The sequence below is a fragment of the Trachemys scripta genome, chromosome 1, assembly GCF_013100865.1.
Source record: "Trachemys scripta elegans isolate TJP31775 chromosome 1, CAS_Tse_1.0, whole genome shotgun sequence".
Lineage (NCBI taxonomy): Eukaryota > Metazoa > Chordata > Testudines > Emydidae > Trachemys > Trachemys scripta.
In genome coordinates, this window is record NC_048298.1 from 51,322,498 (window position 1) to 51,348,043 (window position 25,546).

At 40.4% G+C, this 25,546-nt stretch overlaps 1 protein-coding gene across 2 annotated transcripts in view; it reads left to right on the forward strand.

The window, feature by feature from the left end:
• The window catches only part of PNPLA8 (patatin like phospholipase domain containing 8), a 69,390-nt gene that overhangs the window by 7,930 nt on the left and 35,914 nt on the right, over positions 1-25,546 (forward strand). For both annotated transcript variants that reach the window (XM_034769430.1, XM_034769439.1), the window contains exons 4-7: positions 1,276-1,427; positions 5,703-5,797; positions 10,925-11,096; positions 20,553-20,610. In XM_034769430.1, the coding sequence (XP_034625321.1) occupies positions 1,276-1,427; positions 5,703-5,797; positions 10,925-11,096; positions 20,553-20,610 (477 nt within the window). The remainder of the gene's footprint in view (positions 1-1,275; positions 1,428-5,702; positions 5,798-10,924; positions 11,097-20,552; positions 20,611-25,546) is intronic.

Genomic DNA, 25,546 nt, shown 5'->3' on the forward strand with positions numbered 1-25,546 from the left:
GCAGAGGGTTCCCAGCTGTGCATTCCAAGCAGCTATAGGTATGTAGGCAGTGGGTATAATGGGTGTGTATATGAAAAGCTCAGCGTTCTTCCGATGGGCAGCTGGGGGAAGTGCACTGCCTTTCCCATTCTCCAGCTGGTGTGGCTTAGGTCGGCCCTGAGTTTGGAGCTGCTGGGGCTGGCCCGTGGCTGATGCAGCTTGGGCTAATGCAGCAGGGGCTGGCCCAGGGCTCGTGTCCGTTGGCCAGCACACCTCAGGCCAGCCTGAGGCTGCTTGGGGTGCTGGGGCTACTCGGGCCGGTACAGCTGGAGCTGGCCTGGGACTTAGGTCAGTTTCCCGGTGTGGTTGGGGTTCGAGTCGGTCAGCCAGTGTGGCTCTGGATGGCTCAGGGGTGCTTGGGTTGCCGGGGCCGGCGTGGCTGGGCTGGGGCCGGCACAGCCAGGCCGGTGCTCAAGTAGGCCTGCTGGCACAGCTGGGACCAGTCTGGGGCTCCTCCAGTGGCGGGGGAAAAGGGGTTTGAGTTTCTGATGGGCCTGGGGCTTTTCTGGCAGGGAGGCAGGGCAGGGAGTGCCTGAGGGGTGGGGTGGGGTCTCGTGTGGATGGGGCAGAGCCAGGAGGCTAGCCTCCCTGAAAGTGTCCACCCACTGCCCAGGGGTAGGTACCTCCCTCCAGCCCAGAGATAGGCTCCTATGTCCCTGAGGGGGCAGGGCCTAGGATGTTCCCCTCTCCTCAGTGTCTGATATGGGCTAGCTTACACATCTGCTCACTGAGCATGCTGGTTTTTGTGCATCCCATTTTCAGGCACCTCTCTCTCTCTCTCCATGCATTGTATAGGGAGCCTAGGTGTCTGGCGCAGGGTTTGCCGATTCCAGTGTGTGGCTATGTGACTAGAATTCATTGCTGTGCTTAAGTTCCTTTTTGGATCTGGGCTAATGTAATTACCTGAGTTGCTATTTGGCTAGTATGCCAAAATTAACATCCTAACTCTAAAACCCCCGTAGCTGTAGTTGTAATAGATATTAGACGTTTTTAACTTTCACCCTTGATTTTTGCATTATGATATAAAGTTTCTCGTGAATACACAAGACACATGGTGTTGGACTTTTTCCTCCCCTTCCCGTCCTGAGATTGTAAATTTCCTAAAAAAAAAAAGCTATTTTTTATTTTAAGTTAAACTTTGCATTTAAATTTAAATTTTAAACTAGTAAATTAAAGGTGGAAGTTTTTTGGTATTAACACTTAGTCTAAATACAACTTTTTTCATTTCAACTATAGGAAAAAATAATTCCATGCTTACTACAGCTGAAACAAGGAACTGATGAAACTCTTCATGCTGCCGTTATGGAGGCTTTGGCTATAATTGGATATACAGATCCTGTGAAAGCCTGGGGAATTCGAATTCTCACTATTGATGGAGGAGGAACAAGGTATGACAGAAACTCTTTATCCCTTTGTAAACTGCAAATGTAGGTAAAATTGCAGTCAAACTCTAACCTCTAGAACCTGATCCTACAAACATTTGTGTGTGTGCTTAACTTTACATGCGTGCTTGGTCCTGTTGATCCCCTAAGATAACTCACCTGTGTGAAGTAAACTATGTACATAAGTGTTTGTGGGAATCGATCCCTAGTTTGTTTATGGAGGCAAGTAAAGGAAACAAATGTAAGATTCTTTTTGTAAAAAGTCTTTCTGTTGTTAATTTATGATTGATCTTAATACTTCTGGTACCTGAGATTAGACATTCTAAAAAAATTAATTTATTTTTTTTTAATCTTAAAGGGTTCCATTGTGCATTATGCTGGTTAGAGTGCAAAGTTGCTAATTGGTTGGAAGAATCAGTTTACAAAACTTCATAATTGGTATAAAAATGAAAAATAAATGTATTTGCTTACGGTAATAAACTCGCAGTAAGACAAACAAATACACATGTAGTTCCTGGAGCAAGGATAACACAAAAGCACACTACTCTCTCACATTGGGTATAGCAAGTAGCAGCTTTTCAGGTATTCTGTTTTAGCAGCTCCGCTGGTATTGTCATCTATAGAAGAATAAATGGTGTGGTGAAGAAAGCAATATTTAAAGGCCTACTGATTCATGCATCCTCTTCCACCGCCAGTCACTGATCCTTTTTTTTTTTCCTCCCTCTTCCTAACTTACTTGATGACTAAAGTTCCAATCCTGAAAACACTTATGCACATGCTTAACTTTGCATATGTGAGTGGTGTCATTGAACTCCGTGAAACTACTAACATGTATGAACTGAAGCATGTGCATAAGTGTTTGCAGGTTTGGGTCCTAAATTTTTCAAAAAGAACAAGTGCTTTCAAACATGTTCAAAAAATGTGGGTTACAGATAATCCCCAATGGAAAGTGAAATATTGGCCAGTAGCTTATAGGTATAGCTGCACAGTATTTCTTACTCTGGGGGGAATTCTGCGCCACTTCGCATGCACAGAATTTATGTCCCCCGCAGTTTTCTTTGCTTCCCTGCAGAAAAATGACTTTGTGATGGGAAGCAAAGGGAAGCCACAAGAATGGTCATGCGACCGCCCAAGCAGTATGTTTCTGGTGTCCAGGGCAGCCAGCAGAGAAGTAAATCACTGTGGGGCATGGGCAGGACTGGGGAAGACCCGGCCAATGGCTCCGACCCTGTGCTGGGCTGGGGAGGGCAGGACTTCCTCTTCCCCTGCACGGCATCTGGGGCCGTGTCAGATCCACCCCCAGATTTCTCCCCCGGCTGTAGGAAGCTCTGCAAACTCTTCCTATCCTCCTCCCCCTGCACTTCCTGCACCCATTGCTTCTCAGCTGCGCGGGGAGGGATCACTGTATAGGGAGCTGCTCCCCCATCTACCCAATCCTGTGTATCCAGACCCCCTCATACTCAGACCCTCCCACCGAGCCTCACTTCCCTCCTCCCCCCCCCCCGCCCCCAGAACCCTTCTGATGAGCCCCACTCCCCCTGCACCTGGACTATCCTGACGAGCCACCCAACCCAAATCCCCACCCTGCCAAGCCCCACTCCCCCTGCACCTGGACTATCCTGACGAGCCACCCACACCCAAATCCCCACCCTGCCGAGCCCCAGCCACCTGCACATGGATCCCCACCCCACTGAACCCCACTACCCCAGCATCTGGACCCCTCACTCATCCCCCCCTCCGACACCCAGACTCACCTGACGAGCTCTATCCCCTCATACCTAGACCCCCATGCTGAGCCCCAACCACCTTCACCTAGCCACCCCCTTCAGAGTCCCATTTCCATTGCACACTCAACAAGCCCCTATGCATCCAAATCACCCTGCACCTGGATCCACCACTGAGCCACCCGCACCCAGATTGCCCCACACAGAACCCTCTCAACGCACACCTGGATCCCTCCACACTAAGCCCCTTCACACTTGGATCCTGCCTTTCTGGGCCTGCCTGCTCACAGTGATCTCCCACCTCTGTGCAGCCTGTGGCCTGTGTTCCCCAATGCCATGCTGGAGCTTCCACATTTACACCTCTACCGCGATATAACGCTGTCCTTGGGAGCCAAAAAATCTTACTGCATTATAGGTGAAACCGCGTTATATTGAACTTGCTTTGATCCACCAGAGTGTGCAGCCCCACCCCCGGAGCGCTGCTTTACCGTGTTATATTGGGTCGCGTTATATTGGGGTAGAGGTGTATTCGTCAAATAAAATTTGCAGACTTTTTCAGAATTTTAAAATGTGTGCAGAATTTTTTTTTTTTCTTGGCGCAGAATTTTTAATTTTTTGGCACAGAATGCCCTCAGGAGTAAAATTTCTTCATTCACTTCAAAGGCAGTTATTTAGGACTAAGTCCATGACAAGTTTTAAGTTCCAAAACTATACTGTTTTGGTTACTTGAGTATGGAAATAATTTTTTTTCTTTTTTAATGGATATGCCTTGTCACCCCTTTAGCATAACTCCAAAGCTACTCAGCTGACTTTTGTTAATGTTTTCCTAAAGAAAATCACCATTCCACTTAGAGCATGAAAACTTCAACGCAAAAGAAAAAGCCTTGAGACAGTTGACATGGTGAAAATAGATTTATATAATGCAATGGCTCTTTTCAGTCCTATATTTAATTTATCTAGCACTGATAGTATGCTCTAAACTGGACAGACATGTTTGATGACAGGGTTCATTCTACAAGGAGATTACATTCTAAGGAGTGTTACTTCAGTCCTTTCTAGCATGAATAAGACTTGCAGAGTCCAGCTTAATTCAGACAATTGTAGGTTGCTGTGATGCTTTGGCAGAGGACCCATGAAGCCTGCAGCTCGGGGTCTCAAGATCATAAAAAGTTAGCAATAGGCTCAGTCTTCATTAAAAATGTAAATACCAGTGTAGTTTTAACAAAAGGCACTCGCTTTTCTGCTTTACAATTATGCAAATATTTGAATATTTGCATGGTTTTATTATTTACAAAGAGGCCAGATTAACTATATTAGATACGGAAGTCTTTTATGTATCCATAGAATAGACATACATGCAGTGGGTGTGTGTATTTTTTCATGACATCGTGCCACGTTACTTTAATTCTGCTCTAGAGGGATAATCTTCAGGCTGAAAAGTTGTTTCTTCCTATTTATTCTTTAGACTCAGTGGTCAGAGTGCCAAGGGATGTGCCAGTTGCCTTTTTGGGGGAAATCTGGCTTCCTGGCCACTAGGACCTGAATTTATTTTGACAACCAACAGCATAAAAATTATAAAGCTTCCTTCAAGGATTAGTTTCTTTTAATCACTATCATCTTGTCTGGTTTTGTAACAATGAGCTATAAAGGTGAATGACAACAGATTGTTTCCCATTTTATGAGACATTAATCCTACCCAAATAAAATATTCCAGTTTTTGTACTTGGTTTTAATTTTTCGACAGCTTTACGTTTTCACTATGCAGCCTTGACTTTTTTCCCATGAGTTAGATCTGTGCAGTAGAAACTAAGTTTATGAAAACAGGGGACTAAATTTCTATTGACTTCAGTATAAAATTATTTGTAAATCCTTTAATTTTCAAGGATTTAGATGCTAAAACTTATAGGTCTCTTCATATTGTAATTTTATTTTTTATGGCATGATTTCTAAAGCAAGGGAATAGAAAATTTGCAAACTTAATTTTTTTTGGTGTCTTAAGGCAAATCTGCAAAATTCTTCAACTTTTAAAGTAAAATTTAAATGCATTTTCTTATGTAATCAAAATGTAAAATCAGTTTTATGGTACCCATTTGTGTTTCATCCACTGATATCTTATTTCCTGTACTTTAGTTTCCAGATAATAAAAGTTAGAGATGGAGAAGTCATATTAGATTATCTGCAGGATTGCTTCCTACAGGTCACTTTCTAGACAGGTTTTAAAAAGTGACTAGTCATTTTGAGTACCTTAATTTGGCTTGATTTTCAGAATGTACTGAGCACCAGGGAGCACGAGTCTCCTTCAAGGGCTCTTAAGTTAGGCACCCAAAATCATTAGTCACTGGTATTTAACGTATATCTTTCCCTTTCTGATTGCATCCTATTATTCCTCATTATAATTGTCAAACTACAAAATTCCTCTTCCTCCTTTGTATTAAAACCTTGTAGACTTATTACATCCTGTCTTCGTTGTTGCTTATTCAAACTGTATACACGTTTAGCTCTGTGTAAGACGTAACCAAACTACCATTCTCTGTGATGTTGCTTTAATATGTTTCAGGGGTTTAGTAGCACTTCAGACTTTACGTAAACTAGAAGAACTTACTGGAAAGCCTGTTCATGAACTTTTTGACTACGTTTGTGGTGTAAGCACAGGTAATTAGTATTCACATTATGGATTTTTATATGATAAACTTAATAAAAGTAAAAATAAGAAAATCTTGTTTTTGAAAAATCGTTTTTTCCCCCAGGAAAACAACTCCATCTTTATAAATGCAAGCCAGTTCTTTTGTTAGGGAATATGTTATTTTTTGCTTTTGTATTTACAGCATAATTTAAGACCTAGGTTACTTGGCTATAATTTTTTGCCAAGTAGAATTGTAGATGACACACAGAATGCTCGTTTATTACCACGTGATTTCAATCTAATTTTATGTTGAGCCATCAAACTATGAGAGGAATTCATTTGTGAAGAAATTGCTCTTTAACACCTACCTATCAAGATGTTTGGTGTCCCATAAATACTGATGAGGAGTATTGCAGGTTTTGAGCAATACCACAAAGGGTCTACAAACAAATGTAACAGATGCAATAATAATACGTTATGTATGTACACCTTCTTTTCCTTGATATTTAGGAGGTTTCCTGGGTCTTGCTGTTTTGGGAGGGGGATTGAAATCCACTATCTCTTTGGCATCACATTCCAAGATGCTTAATAGACACACAATTTTATTGAGGTGGTTCATAATTGTTATAAGGTTTGAGTGACTAAAAATGTGCACCTCAGTATAGAAGACAGTGCTTGTTGATCTGATTCTACGTAGTACACACTAAAAATATCTAGGAAACTCAATTATGCCTAATAGAACTTATAATTTTTTTAAATAAAGGGGATACTTTTTGCACACAAAAATTATAAAGGATCTGTAAGTTGTGCACAATAACTGAATGATTGTGAGAGAAGTGGTAAGGCTTGTCATGAATATATTAATATGTCAGCACTATATGTATTATGATCGTGTGTACATATTATTACCATGGCTGGATGTACTTTTTAAACATGCTATTTCTTTAAAAAGTGAGTGTCATGGTAAATATATTTGTAATCTTGGTCTTTTTTTAAAATAGTGTTTTAATTTGAGTCGTTTGCCTCCCCGTGTCCAGGGAAAAGCCTTGCTACTTGCTGAGATTCTTTCCTGTATATCAGCAGGAGTTGGACTCTAGGGGGCAGATGTCAATGTGCCTGAAGAGACAAGGCTGAAGATGTGCAGTGAATTTGGGGCCAGGGGAGAGGAAGCAGTTGTGCTCCTCTTCTGAGTTCTGGCAGCTTGTGGGAGGGGGCAGATAAGCAGTTTCCTCTGCAAAAGAGAGAACTATCACAGGGTGAACAACAATTACAGAAAGGTGCTGAGCTCCTGTTCTTCCTCTTGTCCCATGCCAATCTGCTATCCTGGCCTGCTTGTCGCTACTCTTCTGGCAACCATCTGATCTGCCACTCACTTGAAGAGGATACAGCACCTATGTCTCCCTCCATCCTTTGTCTTCTCTTCCCTCATAGAATTGGTTTTCTGTCAACCAGCCTTTTGATCTCCCCTTTAGTGGTCTCCACTCTAATCATCTCATTCTTGGGAGGTGATATTTCTCACCCAAGCTGCCATATTATGTTAGGGTGGGCACCAAAGCGTCTTTGCCCATCCATGCTGTACATCTTAAGCTACTGTTCAAACAGCGGTGTGTTATTTTCAGGAGCTCCTGCTACTACCCCATGTGTTGATTTAGAAAACAACCTCAAGAGGGGGGCTGATGCTTCTCCCTAGAAAAGAAGAAGGGTTCCAAAACCATCTTAGTATAACAGATTTTTTTTAAGGTCAAAACTGACCAATTAATCACCCTGGTGTTCACTTTTCAAAAAGTGATGTCAAGTCAGTAACAATGTAAGTGGTATATGATAGGTTACAACACAATACAGCTTAGGTACAAAACAGTATACTTCACTTTAGAAATTTAAGTACGTCATTTCTCCTGTTCTATATATCTCATCCAGTGTAATCTGTTCCCAGAATATGTTAGCAGGCATCATGACTTGAAATATTGCAGTTTGACTTTCCATGAGGAAGTACTGAGTTGAATCATAAATATTAGAAAGAACTTCCAGATCTAATAGGCAGTTTCAAGTAAAGGCTATTTATTCATGTCTGAATACTAGTGACATCATAGCATAATTTTTGGAAGCCTTCTTAATCCATCCCTAATTTCACACTCAGCTCACCTCCCATTTACAAAATGAGAGAGGAAGGCTCCAATCATTTAGTCATTATAAATACCATCTTCACCCAACATCCTAGACATTTTATATACGTGGAGATCAACTGACTGCACAACAAAGAACCAAACAGATATCAGGACATGGGAGATCGAGCGTCCAATGGACAAAGACTTTCCCGAGTGCACCAAAACTCTTATCATCTTGTTTTTACATTATTTGATGCTAACAATTTGATGGTCTGACCTGCAGTCTGCACTTGGGAAAGTCTTTGTCCATTGGATACTTAATCTCCCAATATTATTTGATAGTCTGTTTGGTTCTTTGTTGTACCATCAGCTTACCTCCATGTATATAAATGTTTAGGATGTTGGGTGAAGATGGTGTTTGTAATGACCAGATGATTGGAGCCTTCCTCTCTCATTTTGTAAACAAAGACTATTGTTCCCATTACTTCTTTATGACTGCATATAGCTCCGGTTTTTGCTTTTAAGTTCCCAGTTACAAGGGTGATGTCTTTGCTTGGTGTTGAATGAGTGTCTCTTCAAACCATGTGTAGAATCTATGTATTGTGTCATCAGATGCTGCTGTTGGGTCGTAAACCTGTATGATCGACATATTAACTGGCTTAGTTCGAAGGCAAATTATAATGAGTCAATTGTTGATGGGTTCTATCAAAGCGCACACTTGGATATCTCCTTAGATAAGATAAATATAATACCATATTCTGTTGCTTTCTTGGATCCTGAATAGTATGTGAAATGACCTCTACCATTTATCATCATGAAATGACCTCTACAATTCCATCATAGCTTTGAGATTCCACATACAGCTATCTTACATCTTTCCAATTCTTCGGTCACAATAGCGATCCTCTGGTCATATATACTTTACTCTGATGATTAGTTTATGAAAATCAGGTTATTCCTTACCTTCAAGCAAATATCAGGCACTGTATTTCCTGAAGCATTTGGTACAGCACCATAACTGCCATCAGTACTCTTATATGGTCAGAACCTCTTCCCCAGTGTAATTTATCATGCCTTCTGGCCTGTGTGTGGGGGAGATATTCCTCACCATTCAGCACCACACATGGATCGTGTTACCTTTGTTCTCCCATGTTAGTTCTTGTGAGAGAAAATATAAAAGGTGGTTTGCCATTACTTTACCTCAGGTTTGTGGCTGCATTGGTTAAATCGTAATTGAATCCTCCAGCCTTTAGATGCCATTACCTCCATCGGCTGTCGCACTACACTCCCCACATGTGCGTCCGTCCAAAGCCATTGGTGCTTCCTGAGACTTTGGCCAGTCGCAGGTGGTACCATCTACTGCCATTATGATAGCAGGCTACGATACAGCCTAACCTGACCAGGCAGTATAGATAATATTAATGTGTGAATGCAGGATTTTTCCCTATTACATATTTTCTTCTGAGAAGTCTAGTTTTTAAATGACTCGAGCTATGGAGCTTTGACTGCTTCCTTTGGGGAGATTATTCTACTAATTAGACATTTCCTAATAACTATCTCAGTTATATCTAGGACTCTTTTTTGGGGGGGATATTGAGCCTAAATTTTCTTTTACCCAATTTAATCTAATTACTCCTAATTTATACCTTTTTGCCTCTCCTTAACAATTTTTCTCCCTCACCAGCATTGAAACTCTTCAGATATTACTAAATTCTCTCCCCACTATCTTAATTGTCTACTAGTCAAATTAAAATCTGTCTCATAATTTTTTTATAAAGGGAAATTATTAACACCCTTTTCCTGATACTATACCTCTACATATGAGCCCCCAATGGCCTTGCTGTGGGTTTTTGTGGAGGCCTGGGAGGGGGAGAGAGGTTCAGTCATAATATCACATTGCCAGTCCATATCTAATCTATGGTCCTGCTGTTCTTTATATGTATGCATTTTTTGACATTACTTCTGTCCAAATATTCTCCCTCCCCCCCCCCCCCGTTTTAAAAAATCTGTAGTTTTACAATATTTTCCTGAACTGCACCAATTTGAATCCAATTTTATTTTATACCCAGATTCCTAATGTCTATACAGTATATAGATTATTTGTTTCCTTGCCCACATTTGCAGTATCATCTGGTTTACTGTAGCATAAACTCTGCATCTGACTAGAGCTCAGGTTCACTTCAATACATCTATGCTTTTCTTTTGTGCTAGCTGCAGAGTGCCTCTAGATTGCAGTGCAAGTAACATTTCTTAGTAATGATAAGGAATGCTCCCTCGGTGTATTTGTGTTAACACAGTAGAACAAAAATTCCATGCTGTCATAGATGCTGGCCCTCCCCTTAAAGCCACTGCTGTGATGCACTTGTCAGCATTGTCTCAAGTCCATTCTGTGGTATTCTGCAAGCATACTCTTCAAATATCATTGAACCTTTTTTCTCAGCAGTTCAGGGTCAGGCTATTTTGATACACGCTACATGGCACTATGAATGAATGGCTAACTACAAATCAGTTGCAAAGAAATACTGTGTATTACAAAGCACTCTAAGCTTTTAATTTTTCAGAGCTTTCCTGGAATCTTTATATTTTTATTTAATATCTTTACTGAACTGATGAGTTTGTTAGACATTCTGTATGTAAAGGGTGAAAAATAAACAGCATGATTTGATTTTGGGCTGTTACATATAGCCTAGACTTCACATACTAGGTTGCCCTCTCAAATAAAAAAAGAAACTTAACTTGATATTTATATCGTAACTTTTTGCAATAATAAATCAAAGTATATTTTATCGTTTCTTTGACAAAACTTTCTGTAATTTTATTGCTGAAAGTAAAAGCTGTCTCTATCAATTATGTCCCTCCAAACAAATTGATATAATCTTTGAACAAAAAAATGAGCCTGTGACACAAACGTCAATTGATCATACCTTTTAAAGGAAAATATTATAATATGTGAATTATCATTGCTTCTGAAACGTATTATATTAAAATAAATAATACAGCATCATAGTGTCATCCCAAGTTACATTTAAAATTTTATTTTATTTTTTTCAGGTGCTATATTAGCATTTATGTTGGGGTTATTCCATATCCCTCTGGATGAATGTGAGGAACTGTATCACAAATTAGGATCAGATGTGTTTAAGCAGAATGTCATTGTTGGGACAATGAAAATGGGTTGGAACCATGCATTTTATGACAGTGATATCTGGGAAAAGATGCTCAAGTAAGTTAAAATGGATTTTAAATCATTTCTGAAAATCTGTGATCTCGTTGCTGCTTTAATTGTAAGCAAAAGTTTAAAAACACAGCTCTAAAAGGGCAGGTACATTATACCAATATCTTTTGAAAAGCTGATTGTTTTCATTTAGCCAAAGTATCTGAAAGCCTTTAATGCAATCATTCTTCTGTTTCCAGGGAATAAAATGAGCTGTGATATACAGCTTTCTGATTTTATGCCCATATACTTTCCAACTTTGCTCATTCTGACTCATTACATGTCTGCTACAAATATTGCTTGCCACATGCTGTGCATTTTCCGTACAGGAAAAATGCTAAAAGTGAAATAATAGGCTGTGTCAAGCACCCTGCCTCCCACTTTAAATGCTACAGTTTGAATTTTCCTACCCATTGCCTTTTTCTTTAAAAAGAAAATAAAAACCACAAAAATATATTGTGATGAAAAGATGTACCTGTTGCTGTGTAAAATCGGTCTATAAAGTGAGGAGCAGTTGGTTTTTCTGTGTGTGTAATAACAGATAACAAATTAGGAAATCATTTGTTGAAGAAATGTATTTAGTGTTAATGTCGGGGTTTTTTTGTTTTGTTTTTGCTTTTTAATTAAATTGCTTCACATTCATATTTAAAATAGTTTTAGTATTCATAATTCATTATATATTTAGAGTGGCTTGATTTTTGGAAATAGTAAAGTTAAGAAAACCTATGTAAACATTATGGAGGAAAATTGTTTACATTTTAAACTTTTGGGCTCTTAAAAATGAGAGATAAATAACATTGATTATCTATCAAACAATAATGACAAGCTTCCATATGTAGACTTGCCAATACATTTTAATCCTGATTTTTCAGTACCCATTCTGTTTTGTTCCTTGCCTCTTTTGAGTAGCTTTTATGTCAGCACCTGAGATTGGGTATTACAATATTATCTTCAGGTATTTACTGGTGAAAGCAGTGAGTATTTGTTTAGAGGACATTCTAAAGCTGAGATGGACTAGAACTCCCTATTCATTACCAGAAAGGATCACTTTCGCTGGGTGCTAACTCTCTCCCTCGATGATAACACTTCCTTGTAGAAAACACAGCATTACATCTGTGTTAAGACAGTTGAGTATTTGTGAGTCAAGTTTGTCTCAAGCAGCCATCTGTAGCTGGTAGAGCAAGGTTGGCTGACACATTTGCTTACCTCAAAAAATTGATGTTCTGGACCATATCTGTGCTACCAAATAGTATCTACTGACGGCAAGTTTGCAACTGTACATAAAGTAGAAGCAACTTGTTACCCAAACAGTAGTATAATGGAGAACTTGCCACATCGTGCTATTCTGGGAAGTCTGTCTTCTGCACTGTTGCTTTGAAAGCCACACAATATTGAAGGTCGCATCTATTGGAAGAAAATTATACCTGAATTGCTTCACTATCTGGAAGAAGATTGGGGACATAGTTTAATCCTTGAAAACAAATGCTGGTTTAACGCCACATTCAGTATTTTAAAGAGATGAAAATGTGGAGCAAACATTTTACAATAACTTCTTTCTTCTCCAGCCTCTGGCTGAAATAGAAAATATATGCATCTTCAGGGTTGGCCTTGGATTGGCATAAGATGCCTATTTTGAGTGACAAAGTGTTACAGGTCCAGTCTCTCACCAGCTTGTGATTTTCTGTGGTTTTAGTGGTCCAACTTCTGCATATTTTCAGGTTTAGACAAGATGGAGTCAAGTGACTTGACCCACCTTGGGATGGGGGTATAGGATCACTGCAAGAGCTGCATTGTGGCACATTCTGCATGGAAAGATATCACTTAAATAAGAGCTTTTAGTGATTGCCTATGTGCATTCCACTCTTAGTGTACACACACAGTTGCCGGAAGTTTTCCCTCGGTGGTACCTACTGGGGTGGCCTGAGCCCCCAGTGCTGCTACATACTGCTGACATTGGTATAAAGAGCCGAGCCAACCTTAATCCCTCTCAGTTCCTTCTTACCACCTGTGATGGTCACTGGAACTGTTCTTCTTGCATTTGCAAGTTCTCTCAGTGGACTGTGCTCTCTTGTATTATAAATAGATAGTTATTAAGGTTATTAGTATTTAGTTAGATTTCTTTTTTTTACGATCTCAGGGTTTCCATCGTGGTTGTATCTGCTGCCAATTAGAGGGAAAGGCAGGGACATCAGAGCACAACCCCCTAAAATCAGAAGACTCAAAGAAGTTAGACCTGTTTGATAGGAAAGTTCATTCTACTGGGCGGTTGCAGCTCAGGATTGAAAACCAGCATGCACTTTTGGGCAGGTATGACTTTAATTTATGGGACTCCATGCTGAAATTTAAAGACATGCTCCCAGAAGATGCTAGGCAGGAGTTCTCCTTGCTAGTGGATGAGGGAAAATTGGTGGTAAGGGCCTCACTGCAAGCTGCTGTAGACATTTTTGACTTGGGCACCTGGTCCATGGCTTCAACAATGGCGTGCATTGGAGCTCCTGAGTGCAGTCCGTTGGGCTCCCATGGGAAGTCCAACAAGCTATGCAGGACCTGTCCTTCAAAGGATCCTCGCTCTTTTTGGAGCAAACTGATGTTAAGCTCCATGGATTAAAGGACTTGAGGGCAACTGTAAAGTCCCTTGGGTTATATACCCCAGCCCTTCCAGAAAGCACTTCAGGCCTTAGCAACTCCTCTGGTATTCTATTCCAGTTGTCCAAAAGGACCTGCAGAGAAAGATTATAGGCCTAGACCACCTTTTCCTCCGACCTCTGCTTCAATGCCTGTCCCACCTACACATCCAAGGGGTTCTAAGCAGGTGTTGGGATGGCATGCTTGAGGATGCCATACCAGTTCCAAGGATGCCAAACCCCATTTTTCCTTTGTTTCCCATTTTCTCAATGCTTGTTCCCATATCACCATGGGCTGTTGGATGTTCAGTGCTATAAAAGTGCTCCAGTTTGTTTCTTCTACTCCCTCCCTGTCCCTCTTTCTCTCACGAAGAACTTCTGGTCCAGGATGTTCAATCTTTCCTTCAGGTGGAAGCCATAGAGGAGATTCCTCAGAATTTAAGAGGGAAGGGTTTCTACTTCCATTATTTCTAATCCCAAAAGCCAAGGGAGATCTCAGATCTGTTTTAGATCTGCATCTAAATAGCTATCTCAAAAAGATCAAGTTTTACATGATCATCCTGGCATCCATTATTCCCTCTCTGGAGACTGGTACACTGACCTTGGTTTAAGAGATGCCTCCTTTCACAAAATGTTCCTCAGAGTCATAGTGAAGCACTTGCATTACCTGATCACAATGCTTCAGTTTGGCTTACCTGCAGCTCCTCAGGTGTTGACAGAATGTATGACCATTGTAGCATCGTTCCTCAAGAGACAAGGAGTGCCGATCTACTCTTACTTGGACAACTGACTAGTCAAGGGCTAGTCCAAAACTCAGATTATATCCAGTGATGGTTTTATTCAGTCAACCTTCAAGGCCTTAGGACTACTGATCAATGCAGCTAAGTCTATCATTTGCTTGGTACAAAGGATAGAGTTTGTAGGGGCTATGTTGGACACTACCCAGGTTAGAGCTTTTCTGCCAGAGTCCATATTCCAAGCTATTTGATCTCTCATGACCACCCTCAAGACTCATCCAGCCACAATAGTCTGAAACTGTGAGACTTGTAGGGCACATGGACTTGTGCACATATGTAGTACAACATACGAGGCCGCACGTTAGACCCCTTCAGACGTGGCTGGACTCAGTGTACTCACCAAGTCATCTACACTTGGACACTGGGCTGACGGTACCTTTGCAGGTTCTAATTTTGCTGAATTGGTGGTTGAATCCAGCAATGAATCAGCGTTTGTGTGGGTGTTCCCTTCCTCTGCCCTCAGCCATCAATTACTCTGGTTTTAGATATTTCGGCTCCAGCGTGGGGAGCTCACCTAGGGCCCCTCTGAACTCAGGATCTTTGGTCCTCAATAGAACTTGCTCTTCATGTCAATGTCAGAGAGCTCAGGGTGATTCATCTTTCCTGTCAGGGTTTCCTACCTCTCATTGCAGGGAGAAACCTGTTTGTCTTTATAGATAACATGGCAGCAATGTTTTACTCAACAGGAAGGGAGGAGCTCAATCATCCCTTCTGTGTCAGAAAGAAATTCATCTGTGGGAATTTTATATAGCCCATTCAATCAACCTCGAGGCCTCATACCTTCCGGGGGCGCAGAACCAGGGTGAATAAAAATCAGTGATTTAAAAAAAAAATCAAAAAATCAGATTGATTTTTTTTTTATTTAAATCGGATTATTTTGATAAAATGCTTTTTGAGGAAAAACTCTATCTAACGATAGTTTTAATTTAAGATACATTATAGCTCAAAGATATCTCATCATGGATTATAAATTCTAATTCTATATTATGAGACAATATATTAATGTAGTTTTTAAGAAAAGTTTTGTAAATGAGTTCCAATAGTTCATGGATTAGGGACCCAATCTTATGGGATTCCAGGGACTTCTGTATAGATTATTTAGGTTAATCTTTCTATCTACCCAGTGAGACTCAGTGCTCAGTCTAGAAGATGCCATCAGAGATGCTTAGTTTTGCAGTTCTCAAACTGTCATTTTGTGTCTCTGGAGATAACATGCTTGTTAACAGCAAAAATGTTTTTAAATAAATAATATATAGAGGTGATAAATAACAGACCTCAACCCTATTTGTGTACACAGAATCAATCCCTTACCTCTCTCTAAAAGTGCAAAGTTTCAAAAAGTTGAATGAATAGAAGATTGTTGGGGACGGAATAGATCTGGACAAGGAGAAGAAGTCTGGAAAACAGTGTGAGAAGAGAGGGACAGGCAGTAGAAACAAAGGGGAAACTGTTTGAGCAGCATATTCCAGAAGTCTTGAGGTCTTTTTGAGTGTAGCCTTCATTGATTTGAGATCTACCACACCATTCTCTCACTAGAAGGGAAAACCAATAATGGCAGCAGGCCATAAAAGAGACTCAGTTTGGGAATATTTTAATGAAGTTCCTCTACCTATGGGCAAGACAGGCATGCATGCAAAACGCAAACAGAGCAACAAAGAAATGCAAGGCCTGGTTGCCCAAATGAAACAAATCACTGTTTAAAAATGTATAGTGTGTACCTTCTAAAAATGAAACCTATATTTATCTCTGAAGTTGTGAAGAATATGTATTAAGGTTAAACAACCAACAAGAATGCATTTATGTAGAAATCCATGATTAAATCGAGTCTTCCTGACTAGTGATTTAAATCCATTTGATTTAAATCAAATCCACCCTGCGCAGAACGAACTAGCAGATCACCTGAGCCAGTCTTTCTCCAGTCACCGTGAGTGGTCTCTTCATCCAGATGTAGCCAGATACATTTTCCAGCAGTGGGGTACTCCCCAAATTTACCTAATTACGAATAAGTACAACAAAAAATGTCACCAGTTCTGTACCCTACCAGGCCACAGGACAGATTCCATCTCAGATGCCTTCCTGCTACCCTAGATGGGAAAGCTTTATTTTGCTTTTCCCCCAATCCTACTCCCACATAGAGCACTACTAAAAATCAAGTGGGACCACTCCTGGGTAGTAATAGCCACAGCATAACCCTGCTAACACTGGCTCTCTATTCTACTGGATCTCTCAGTGGAGACTCCAATCTCACTCCTGTTGCACCCAGATTTGATCTCTCAGGACCACTCTTGGCTGCTGCACTTGAACCTGCAATCCCTTCATTTGATGTCTTGGAAGTTCCATGGCTAAATCCCAAAGAGCAGGCTTGCTTGGAGCAAGTCCACCAGGTCTTCCTAGATATCAGAAATCCTTCCACCAGAGCCACCTACCTGTCAAAATGAAAGCCGTTCTACATCTGGACTTGTCAAACAAGTCCTCACTGGTACATTCATCCATCAAGGAAAAACTCAACTATCTGCTGCACCTGAAACAGTACAAACTTAGCAATTTTCCTGTAGCAGTGTTCACGTGGCAGCAATATTAGCTTTCTGGATAACTGTTCTGTTTTTTTTCTAATGACATGACAATTAGACTCCTTAAAGGCATGGAAAGATTGTACCCTCAACTAAGGGAGCCCATTTCCCCTTGGGATTTGAACTTAGTTTTGTCTAAACATATGGGCTCCTCTAACAGAGTGCTCCTTATTATACCTTTCCTGGAATGTGGTTTTCCTAATTGCTATCACTTCTGCCAGAAGGGTCTCCGAACTGCACATCCTCACATCCAAACCACTGTACACAGTCTTCTTTAAAGATAAGGTGTATTTACAGACTCTTTCGAGGTTTCTCTTTAAGGTAATTTCAGATTTTCATATCAATAAATTTACTTGCCTGTATTTTACCCCAAATCATATGCAAATAGGGATGAGCAATGGCTCCGCACACTAGATGTTAAACAAACAGGATATTTGGATGCATAAGAACTAGATTGGATAATACAGAAAATATTATGATTCCATTATGTGAATCAATGGTGCAGCCTTAGTGACGAAACTGTATGCAGTACAAGTCACCTCATTTCAGAAATGATAGAAGAGTTAGAGGAGGCTTAGAAAAGGGTGACCTATTATTTGTGTCATGGAAAAACTCTTAAAGGAAGAGAGATTGAAAAGATTGGGATTGTTTCCTTTTGAAAGGAGACAAGGGGGCATGACAAAAGTAATATAAAATAATGAATAGTATAGAGAAGGTAACCCAAAAACAAGAGGATATTCAATGAAATTTAAAAAATAGGCTAATTCAAAACTAGTAACAGACTATGACTTGTACCATTGGATGAAAATTAGACTGTGGAACTCATTGCCATGGGATGTTGTTGAGGCCGTATGCTTAGCAAGATTCAAAAATTAATTGGACACTTATGTGAATGTTAAGAATATCCAGAGTTATAATAAAAATGCTAACAAATTTGTAGTGGTTGCTGGTGCAACAGTAAACTTTCTCTGCCTGAGTTGGTCTTGAAAAATTACCCAACGTCTACTATCCCAAAGGCTAAGCCTACTTTTTGGGGTGAAATACACCAGTGGTCCAAGCCACACTTCCCAAGGGCAGTTCCATATCCCAAGTCTCACCCAAGCCATGCACCCCTTTTACTTGGTCTTCCACTGGTCCTCTACTTCGATCCGCACATTCTAGTCTCTGTAAACAAATCAATGAATGCCAACCCCAAATAAACAGTCAACTCCCCAGCTCCACTGCCCATGGGCAACACAAGCACTCCCCTTTAAGCATTGTGGTTTCTCTACAGGTTAGCAATTGGTACACTCCAGCCCTTGAGCATTTTCCTGGCATGTCCAGTTCCTGGTCCACTGGACACTCAAGGAATTCAGATCTGCTGCTTTCAAAAAATAGGACATCTCAGTTTACCAGTTCTATCTTAGATCAGTGCCCCACTTAACACACAGCACTTAGGTATGTTTATAGTGAAATCAAGTATTTAAAGAGATTCATGTAGTAGCAAGTACAAGTATTGGAAAAAAGTGGTTAAATATAAAGTAAAATCATAACATTCATTCTAGAACGTAGACTGAAATACTGTCATGTATAGTAGAGTAATGCTCCCCCAAAATCATTGCAGCGCTTTACAGCCAGGTTTGGCTGTGATCCATCTCTTCATGAGATACAAATGCTGTCCACTTCCCTCCTAGGTGAAGGACTCCAGTGTTTCTTTGCTTCCCAAACTATACTAGTCCCATACTGTGTCTTTTATTCATCCACATGAACAATCCCCATGGTGTTTTTTTTGTCTTGTAGATTTCCTTTCTTGTAGATTTTCACAATCTCTCATTGTATTCTTTCATGCAAATAGGCGTACAATACACAATGGCCAGATAGGGAGATAGGTGTCTACTAGCTCTTGTATGAAAGGAACATGTCTGAATATGTCACCTCCTTGTGACCTGCTTTAATGTCAAGACCTTAAGAACATAATTTTTGGTGTAGATATGTAACTCCTTAAATATTATCCGTACATATGTTTCTCAATGATTATAACAATCAATGGGATACCAGCTCTCAGTACAGACCTTACATGCCACCCTTTGATGAACTATTATGTGTATATCTGACCCAGAGGATCCCTGTAAATACCTATGCACTCCCTGTGCCCTCTGCCAGTTGGCACCAAGAGTTGGCTGGGTCACAGAACCACCTTAACTAATGACTGTGGCAGCACTGGAACTGTCTTTGCAGACTTAGGAAGACAGCACCCCATTGGTTTAAACTTGGGCTGTGTTCAGAAAGTTTTTTTTGATTATCAGGAGGGCTAGAATATTTTTATGTAAATGAAATCTTGTATTCTGCAGAAGCTGAGGGAATTTGGCTTGGGCAAGAGCCTACTGTCCGTAACGTGTAGATTTTTCAAGCTGTCCCACAAGAATGTCTATTTTAAGGTGTAAATGAATTTTGTTAGCTGAGACGGAAGATCAGAGGTATCTTCTGATACAAGGCCCTTGGCACAGTGCTGCTTCCATGCTTCTACCCAAACCAGTCTTGGATCATGTAATGAGGTCATCTTCTGACTCAGATGCTGCAGCACTAACCCTAAAGTTGATATGATGATGGATTCAGCTTTGGATGATTCACATGGTTTCTCCTTAACAGTTGGAAGAGTTGTAAAGAATCTATGCAGAATGAAGAATAGATATTTTAACTTCTGTTTTCTTGCTGCGTGCTTATATTCTAAAAAAATTGTAATAGTGATGGGTTTTTTTCTTTTTTCAAGAAAGATGTTTTTATTTCTTGTTTGATAATGGTCAACACCTCAGCAAGAATGACTTTCATTAAAGTAAAACCACTACATTTAAGAATTTCCTTTTAAAGTCCCAAACAGTCAAAGCACTCTAGCACGTTCCTAACTTTAATTACCAGTCCCATTGATTTTAAATTAAGTACATGCTTAAATACTTTGTTGTACTGAGGCCTCAGTCATTCTTTTCAAATCATCTGAATAATGAATTCATCGTTTCCAACTGCTGAGAAAATACAGTGCGTGAAATCTGGGGTCTGTTGAAGTCATGGCAAAACTCCCATATACTTCAATGCAGCCAGGATTTCACCTTGTGTATTTTAAATAGAAAATACCAGAAGTAAAAGTGGGCATAAATGACTAGTTTTGATTATGCAGTGGTGGGGTAGCCGTGTCGGTCCCAAGATATTAGAGAGACATGGTGGGAGAGATAACAGGCCACTTCACCTTGAACAGTCCCTTGAAATATGTTTTAACTATTTATGCTACACAATCTGTTCCATCTTGTGTTTAGCTGTGACACACTGAGTAAGTTTCCCAAACCTGAAGAAGAGCTCTGTGTAAACTCAAAAACTTCTCTCTCACCAACAGAAGTTAGTATAATAAAATATTACCTCACCCTACTTGTCTCTTTTGACTAATTTATTGTTCTGATGATGCCAAACTGGTGATGCGTTTTCATTTTTTTACCTGTTATATAGAGATAGAATGGGATCGGATCTCATGATTGAAACTGCAAGAAATCCCAGATGTCCTAAGGTAAGTGAAGATTTTCAAGAACTAATATTGTACTTAAAAAAATGTATTAGGAACATATAGCTTTGGGTGACAGTGCCATCACTTGACAAATGTTATTTGTACAAATTGCATGATTTTTGTAACCTATACTCTGAAAAGTATCTATAAAAACAATCCCCATTTAAAAATTAAAATTCCACAAGATATCTTAAATATTTGCCAACCCTGCTGTAGTAGTCTTGTACTTCTTAGCTGATAAGTGTCCTGATTTTAGATACATTAATTCCCATGAGATGATGTTTGTGAACCGACTACTAATACATACTTCTCAACTACCCTCACTTTTATATCACATCTTGGATTCTACAGAGATTTGCTATTTTGTCCTAGAATCCTTTCAGTGTTTCCTTGCAGTCCTGTGATGTTGACTGTTAACTTTCTTCCTGTGGGTGGTGTGAGAGAGCTAGTAGTCTCTCCCCATTTGATCACCAGGTTTCCTCTTGTCCCTTTGGTAGGTAGTGATCTGTTTGCCTGTCGTATATGAAGGGCACTAATTAATTGAAGGAGTTATATATAGCACAGCACAAGAGAGAAAAATGAGAAAGGAGAGGGTATTTTGTTTTTGTTATTAGGAAGGAGAAGAAATAAAATAGTACATTTTAGTACAAATAGTAAAGGGAAATCGTGTCTTACTAATCTATTAGAGTTCTTTGAAGGGGTCAACAAACATGTAGACAAGGGGGATCCAGTGGACATAGTATACTTAGATTTCCAGAAAGCCTTTGACAAGGTCCCTCACCAAAGGCTTACATAAATTAAGTTATCATGGGATAAAAGGGAAGGTGCTTTCATGGATTGAGAACTGGTTAAAGGACAGGGAACAAAGGATAGGAATAAATGGTAAATTCTCAGAATGGAGAGGGGTAACTAGTGGTGTTCCCCAAGGGTCAGTCCTAGGACCAGTCCTATTAAACTTATTCATAAATGATCTGGAGAAAGGGGTAAAAAGTGAGGTGGCAAAGTTTACAGACGATACTAAACTGCTCAAGATAATTAAGACCAAAGCAGACTGTGAAGAACTTCAAAAAGATCTCAGAAAACTAAGTGATTGGGCAACAAAATGGCAAATGAAATTTAATGTGGATAAATGAAAAGAAATGGAAAAAATAACCCCAACTATACATACAATATGATGGGGGCTAATTTAGCTACAACGAATCAGGAAAAAGATCTTGGAGTCATCGTGGCTAGTTCTCTGAAGATGTCCACGCAGTGTGCAGAGGCGGTCAAAAAAGCAAGCGAGATGTTAGGAATCATTAAAAAGCGGATAGAGAATAAGATAGAGAATATATTATTGCCCTTATATAAATCGATGGCATGCCCACATCATGAATACTGCGCACAGATGTGGTCTCCTCATCTCAAAAAAGATATCCTGGCACTAGAAAAGGTTCAGAGAAGGGCAACTAAAATGATTAACGGTTTGGAACGGGTCCCATATGAGGAGAGATTAAAGAGACTAGGACTTTTCAGCTTGGAAAAGAGGAGACTAGGGGGGGATATGATAGAGATATATAAAATCATGAGTGATGTGGAGAAAGTAGATAAGGAAAAGTTATTTACTTATTCCCATAATACAAGAACTAAGGGCCACCAAATGAAATTAATGGGCAGCAGGTTTAAAACAAGTAAAAGGAAGTTCTTCTTCACACAGCGCACAGTCAACTTGTGGAACTCCTTGCCTGGGGAGGTTGTGAAGGCTACGACTATAACAGCATTTAAAAGAGAACTGGATAAATTCATGGAGGTTAAGTCCATTAATGGCTATTAGCCAGGATGGGTAAGGAATGGTGTCCCTAGCCTCTGTTTGTCAGAGGGTGGAGATGGATGGTAGGAGAGAGATCACTTGATCATTACCTGTTAGGTTCACTCCCTGTGGGGCACCTGGCATTGGCCACTTGCAGTAGACAGGATACTGGGCTAGATGGATCTTTGGTCTGGACCAGTACGGCCATTCTTATGTTCTTATGTACATGGTTAAGAACAATTTGGTAATTAAAGGTGCCTTAGTGTCATTATAGTACTATATTCAATGTTTTATAATTAAACGGTAAAGGTTCAGATTCTTCTGAAAATAGACTTGAGCTCAACTGACTCTCCTTATGCTCTGTGTGTAAAAGGAGGACATGGAAAAAGCTGGAATGACATATTACTTTTTGAGGGAGATGTCCTATACTGACTTGATTTGAAAGTTATCTTTGAACTGAGATCTTGCCTTTCTAAGTTCCTGAGTAATAAAATGAGTACTGTATTTTCTGGCATATAAGACTACTTTTTAACCCAGGAAAATCTTCTCAAAAGTCGGGGGTCGTCTTATACGCCGGGTGTCGTCTTATAGGGCGGGTGCTGAAACTTCCGAGCCGGACTGGAGAATCTGCGGTCGCCGCACATGGTGGGGGGAGTTCAAAAACGGCCGCGGCCGCATCCCCACCCGATGACGAGGTGAGGGGGCGCCTCACCGGGAAGGTGTAAGTGAAGGGCGGAGCAAGCTGCAGGCGTCCGGGACGCCCGGGATATGGAAAAAAGAGAGAGAGCGGCGCTGTGCCCAGAAAAACACGCCTCTTTCACCCGTCTGGCCCACCCTTGTATCCTATTACCGTACCTCCTTCTCTGCCTCTCAGATCTCGCTCCTGAGGACTGCAGTGAAGCGGCGCAGGCGCGCATGTGCGAGATCTGAGAGGCAGAGAAGGAGGTAATAGGATACAAGGGCGGGCCAGACGGGTGAAAGAGGCGTGTTTGTGCTATCGCTCTGATAGTCTTGGAGACAGGGAGGGCTGGGCAGGCAGGGAGAGCTGACCAATCCAAGCAGGCTTTGTATACAACAACCAGCCAATCGCCGGTAAGGTACATCGCTTGCCGTGATTGGCTGGTTGTTGTATACTGGGTACCACATACAGTACAGCACCAGTATCTGTACCTGTTCATACAGTATAGCACCAGTACATACAGTACAGTATACAAATGTCCAACAGTCAAAACCCCATCATGGCTCCACCAGCAAGAAGAAAGAAATATGAAGCCAGTTTCAAACTTAAAGTTGTAAACTTTGCCATGGAACATAATAACTGCGCTGCTGCAAGACAATATGGAGTAACAGAAAAGATGGTTCGGGACTGGAAAGCAAATGAAAAAGCATTAAAGAGTATGCCAAGGGGTAAGTGTGCATTAAGAAGAGGCACTCCACATTGGCCAGAACTCGAAAAACATGTAGCAGACATGGTGAATGAGCATCGCCAAAACGGTTATGTAGTGACACGAAATAAAATACATTTGTTTGCACTTCAGTGGGCCAAATCTAACCCAGATCACAGCAACAGATTTAAGGCCACTGTATCCTGGTGTACTAGATTCATGGGAAGGCATAATATGGTACTGAGGCAAAAGATGAGAATTGCCCCAAAATTACCTGCAGATCTTGATAGCAAAGTAAATAGTTTCCATCGATACGTAATACAACAGCGCACTAAACATGGCTATGCGTTAAGTAGTATTGGAAATATGGATGAAACTCCAATGAATTTTGATATGGTTGGAAATAAAACTGTCCATCAAAAAGGTGAAAAAACAATTTTAATTAAAACAACAGGACATGAGAAGTCCAGTTTTACAGTGGTACTGGGATGCACAGCTGATGGCGCCAAACTGAGATCAATGATTATTTTTAAAAGAAAAACAATGCCGAAATTCAAGTTCCCTGTTGGTTGTTTTGTACATGTGAATGAAAAAGGCTGGATGGATGAAGAAGGGGTAAAGCTATGGCTTGATAATGTATGGAGCAGGCGACCAGGTGGACTTATTCAAAAATGTAGTCTACTGGTGTGGGATATGTTCAGGGCTCATTTAACTCCCAGCACCAAGCAAATGCTTGCAAGACTAAACACAGATGCGGCAGTTATTCCTGCAGGATTGACATCGTTGGTACAGCCACTGGATGTGTGCCTAAACAAGCCATTTAAAGATCGCATTCAAGAACAGTGGAATGAATGGATGGTTAGCAGCGAAAAGTCATTCACAAAAGGAGGAAACATGCGTGCTCCACAGTTGGATGTTTTGTGCAAGTTTGTCATAAAAGCCTGGAATGATATTGATGCAGAAACAGTAATCAAGTCTTTCAAGAAGTGTGGCATATCAAATTCATTAGATGGTATGGAGGACGACTACTTGTGGCAAGATGAAGAGGAAGCCGAAGCTGAGACCACACCATCTGATACGGAATTCGATCCACACGATGACTGCCTTACAAATGTATCACAAGAGGTCATTGATGTACTTATGATATCAGATGACGAACAGGAGGATTTTGAAGGCTTTTAAAGGGAAACTGTCACGCCAGCAAAACCTGTAAAAATACCGTAGCTTGCAGTTATGATGGGCGTTGCTAACTCGCCAGGGACTTGCCCGGCACTTGCTCTCTCTCCTTTGTTTGTTATCTTCCTCCTATCATCATCAGTTCCAGTTTGGTTGACAGCTTAGAAAACAAACAGCATGGCAGCTCCCATGGGTTTATTGTCTTATCCTTCCTTTCAGCTTTAGAGTGAATTAGGAAAAGTTTAATCCACTTGCACTGTTTTATGTTTACATGTTTGATGACAAACAGCCTTATGTTTATAAGTGACAGTTTTCCTGCTAAGTACCTGCATGTCATAAGCATTTGAATTAAAATTACCATATTGAAATCAAATCTGATGTTTTTTTAATTTTTTTTTGGTGTGCGTTGAAAGAGGGGTAGTCTTATACGGCGAGTATATCCCAAACTCTATATTTTAACTGGAAAAGTTGGGGGTCGTCTTATACGCCCAGTCGTCTTATACGCCGGAAAATACGGTATATAAATAGATATGAAACTGTTAGTTATTCAAAGTAACCACTTTAGTGGTGACAGGGCTATAGTATTATC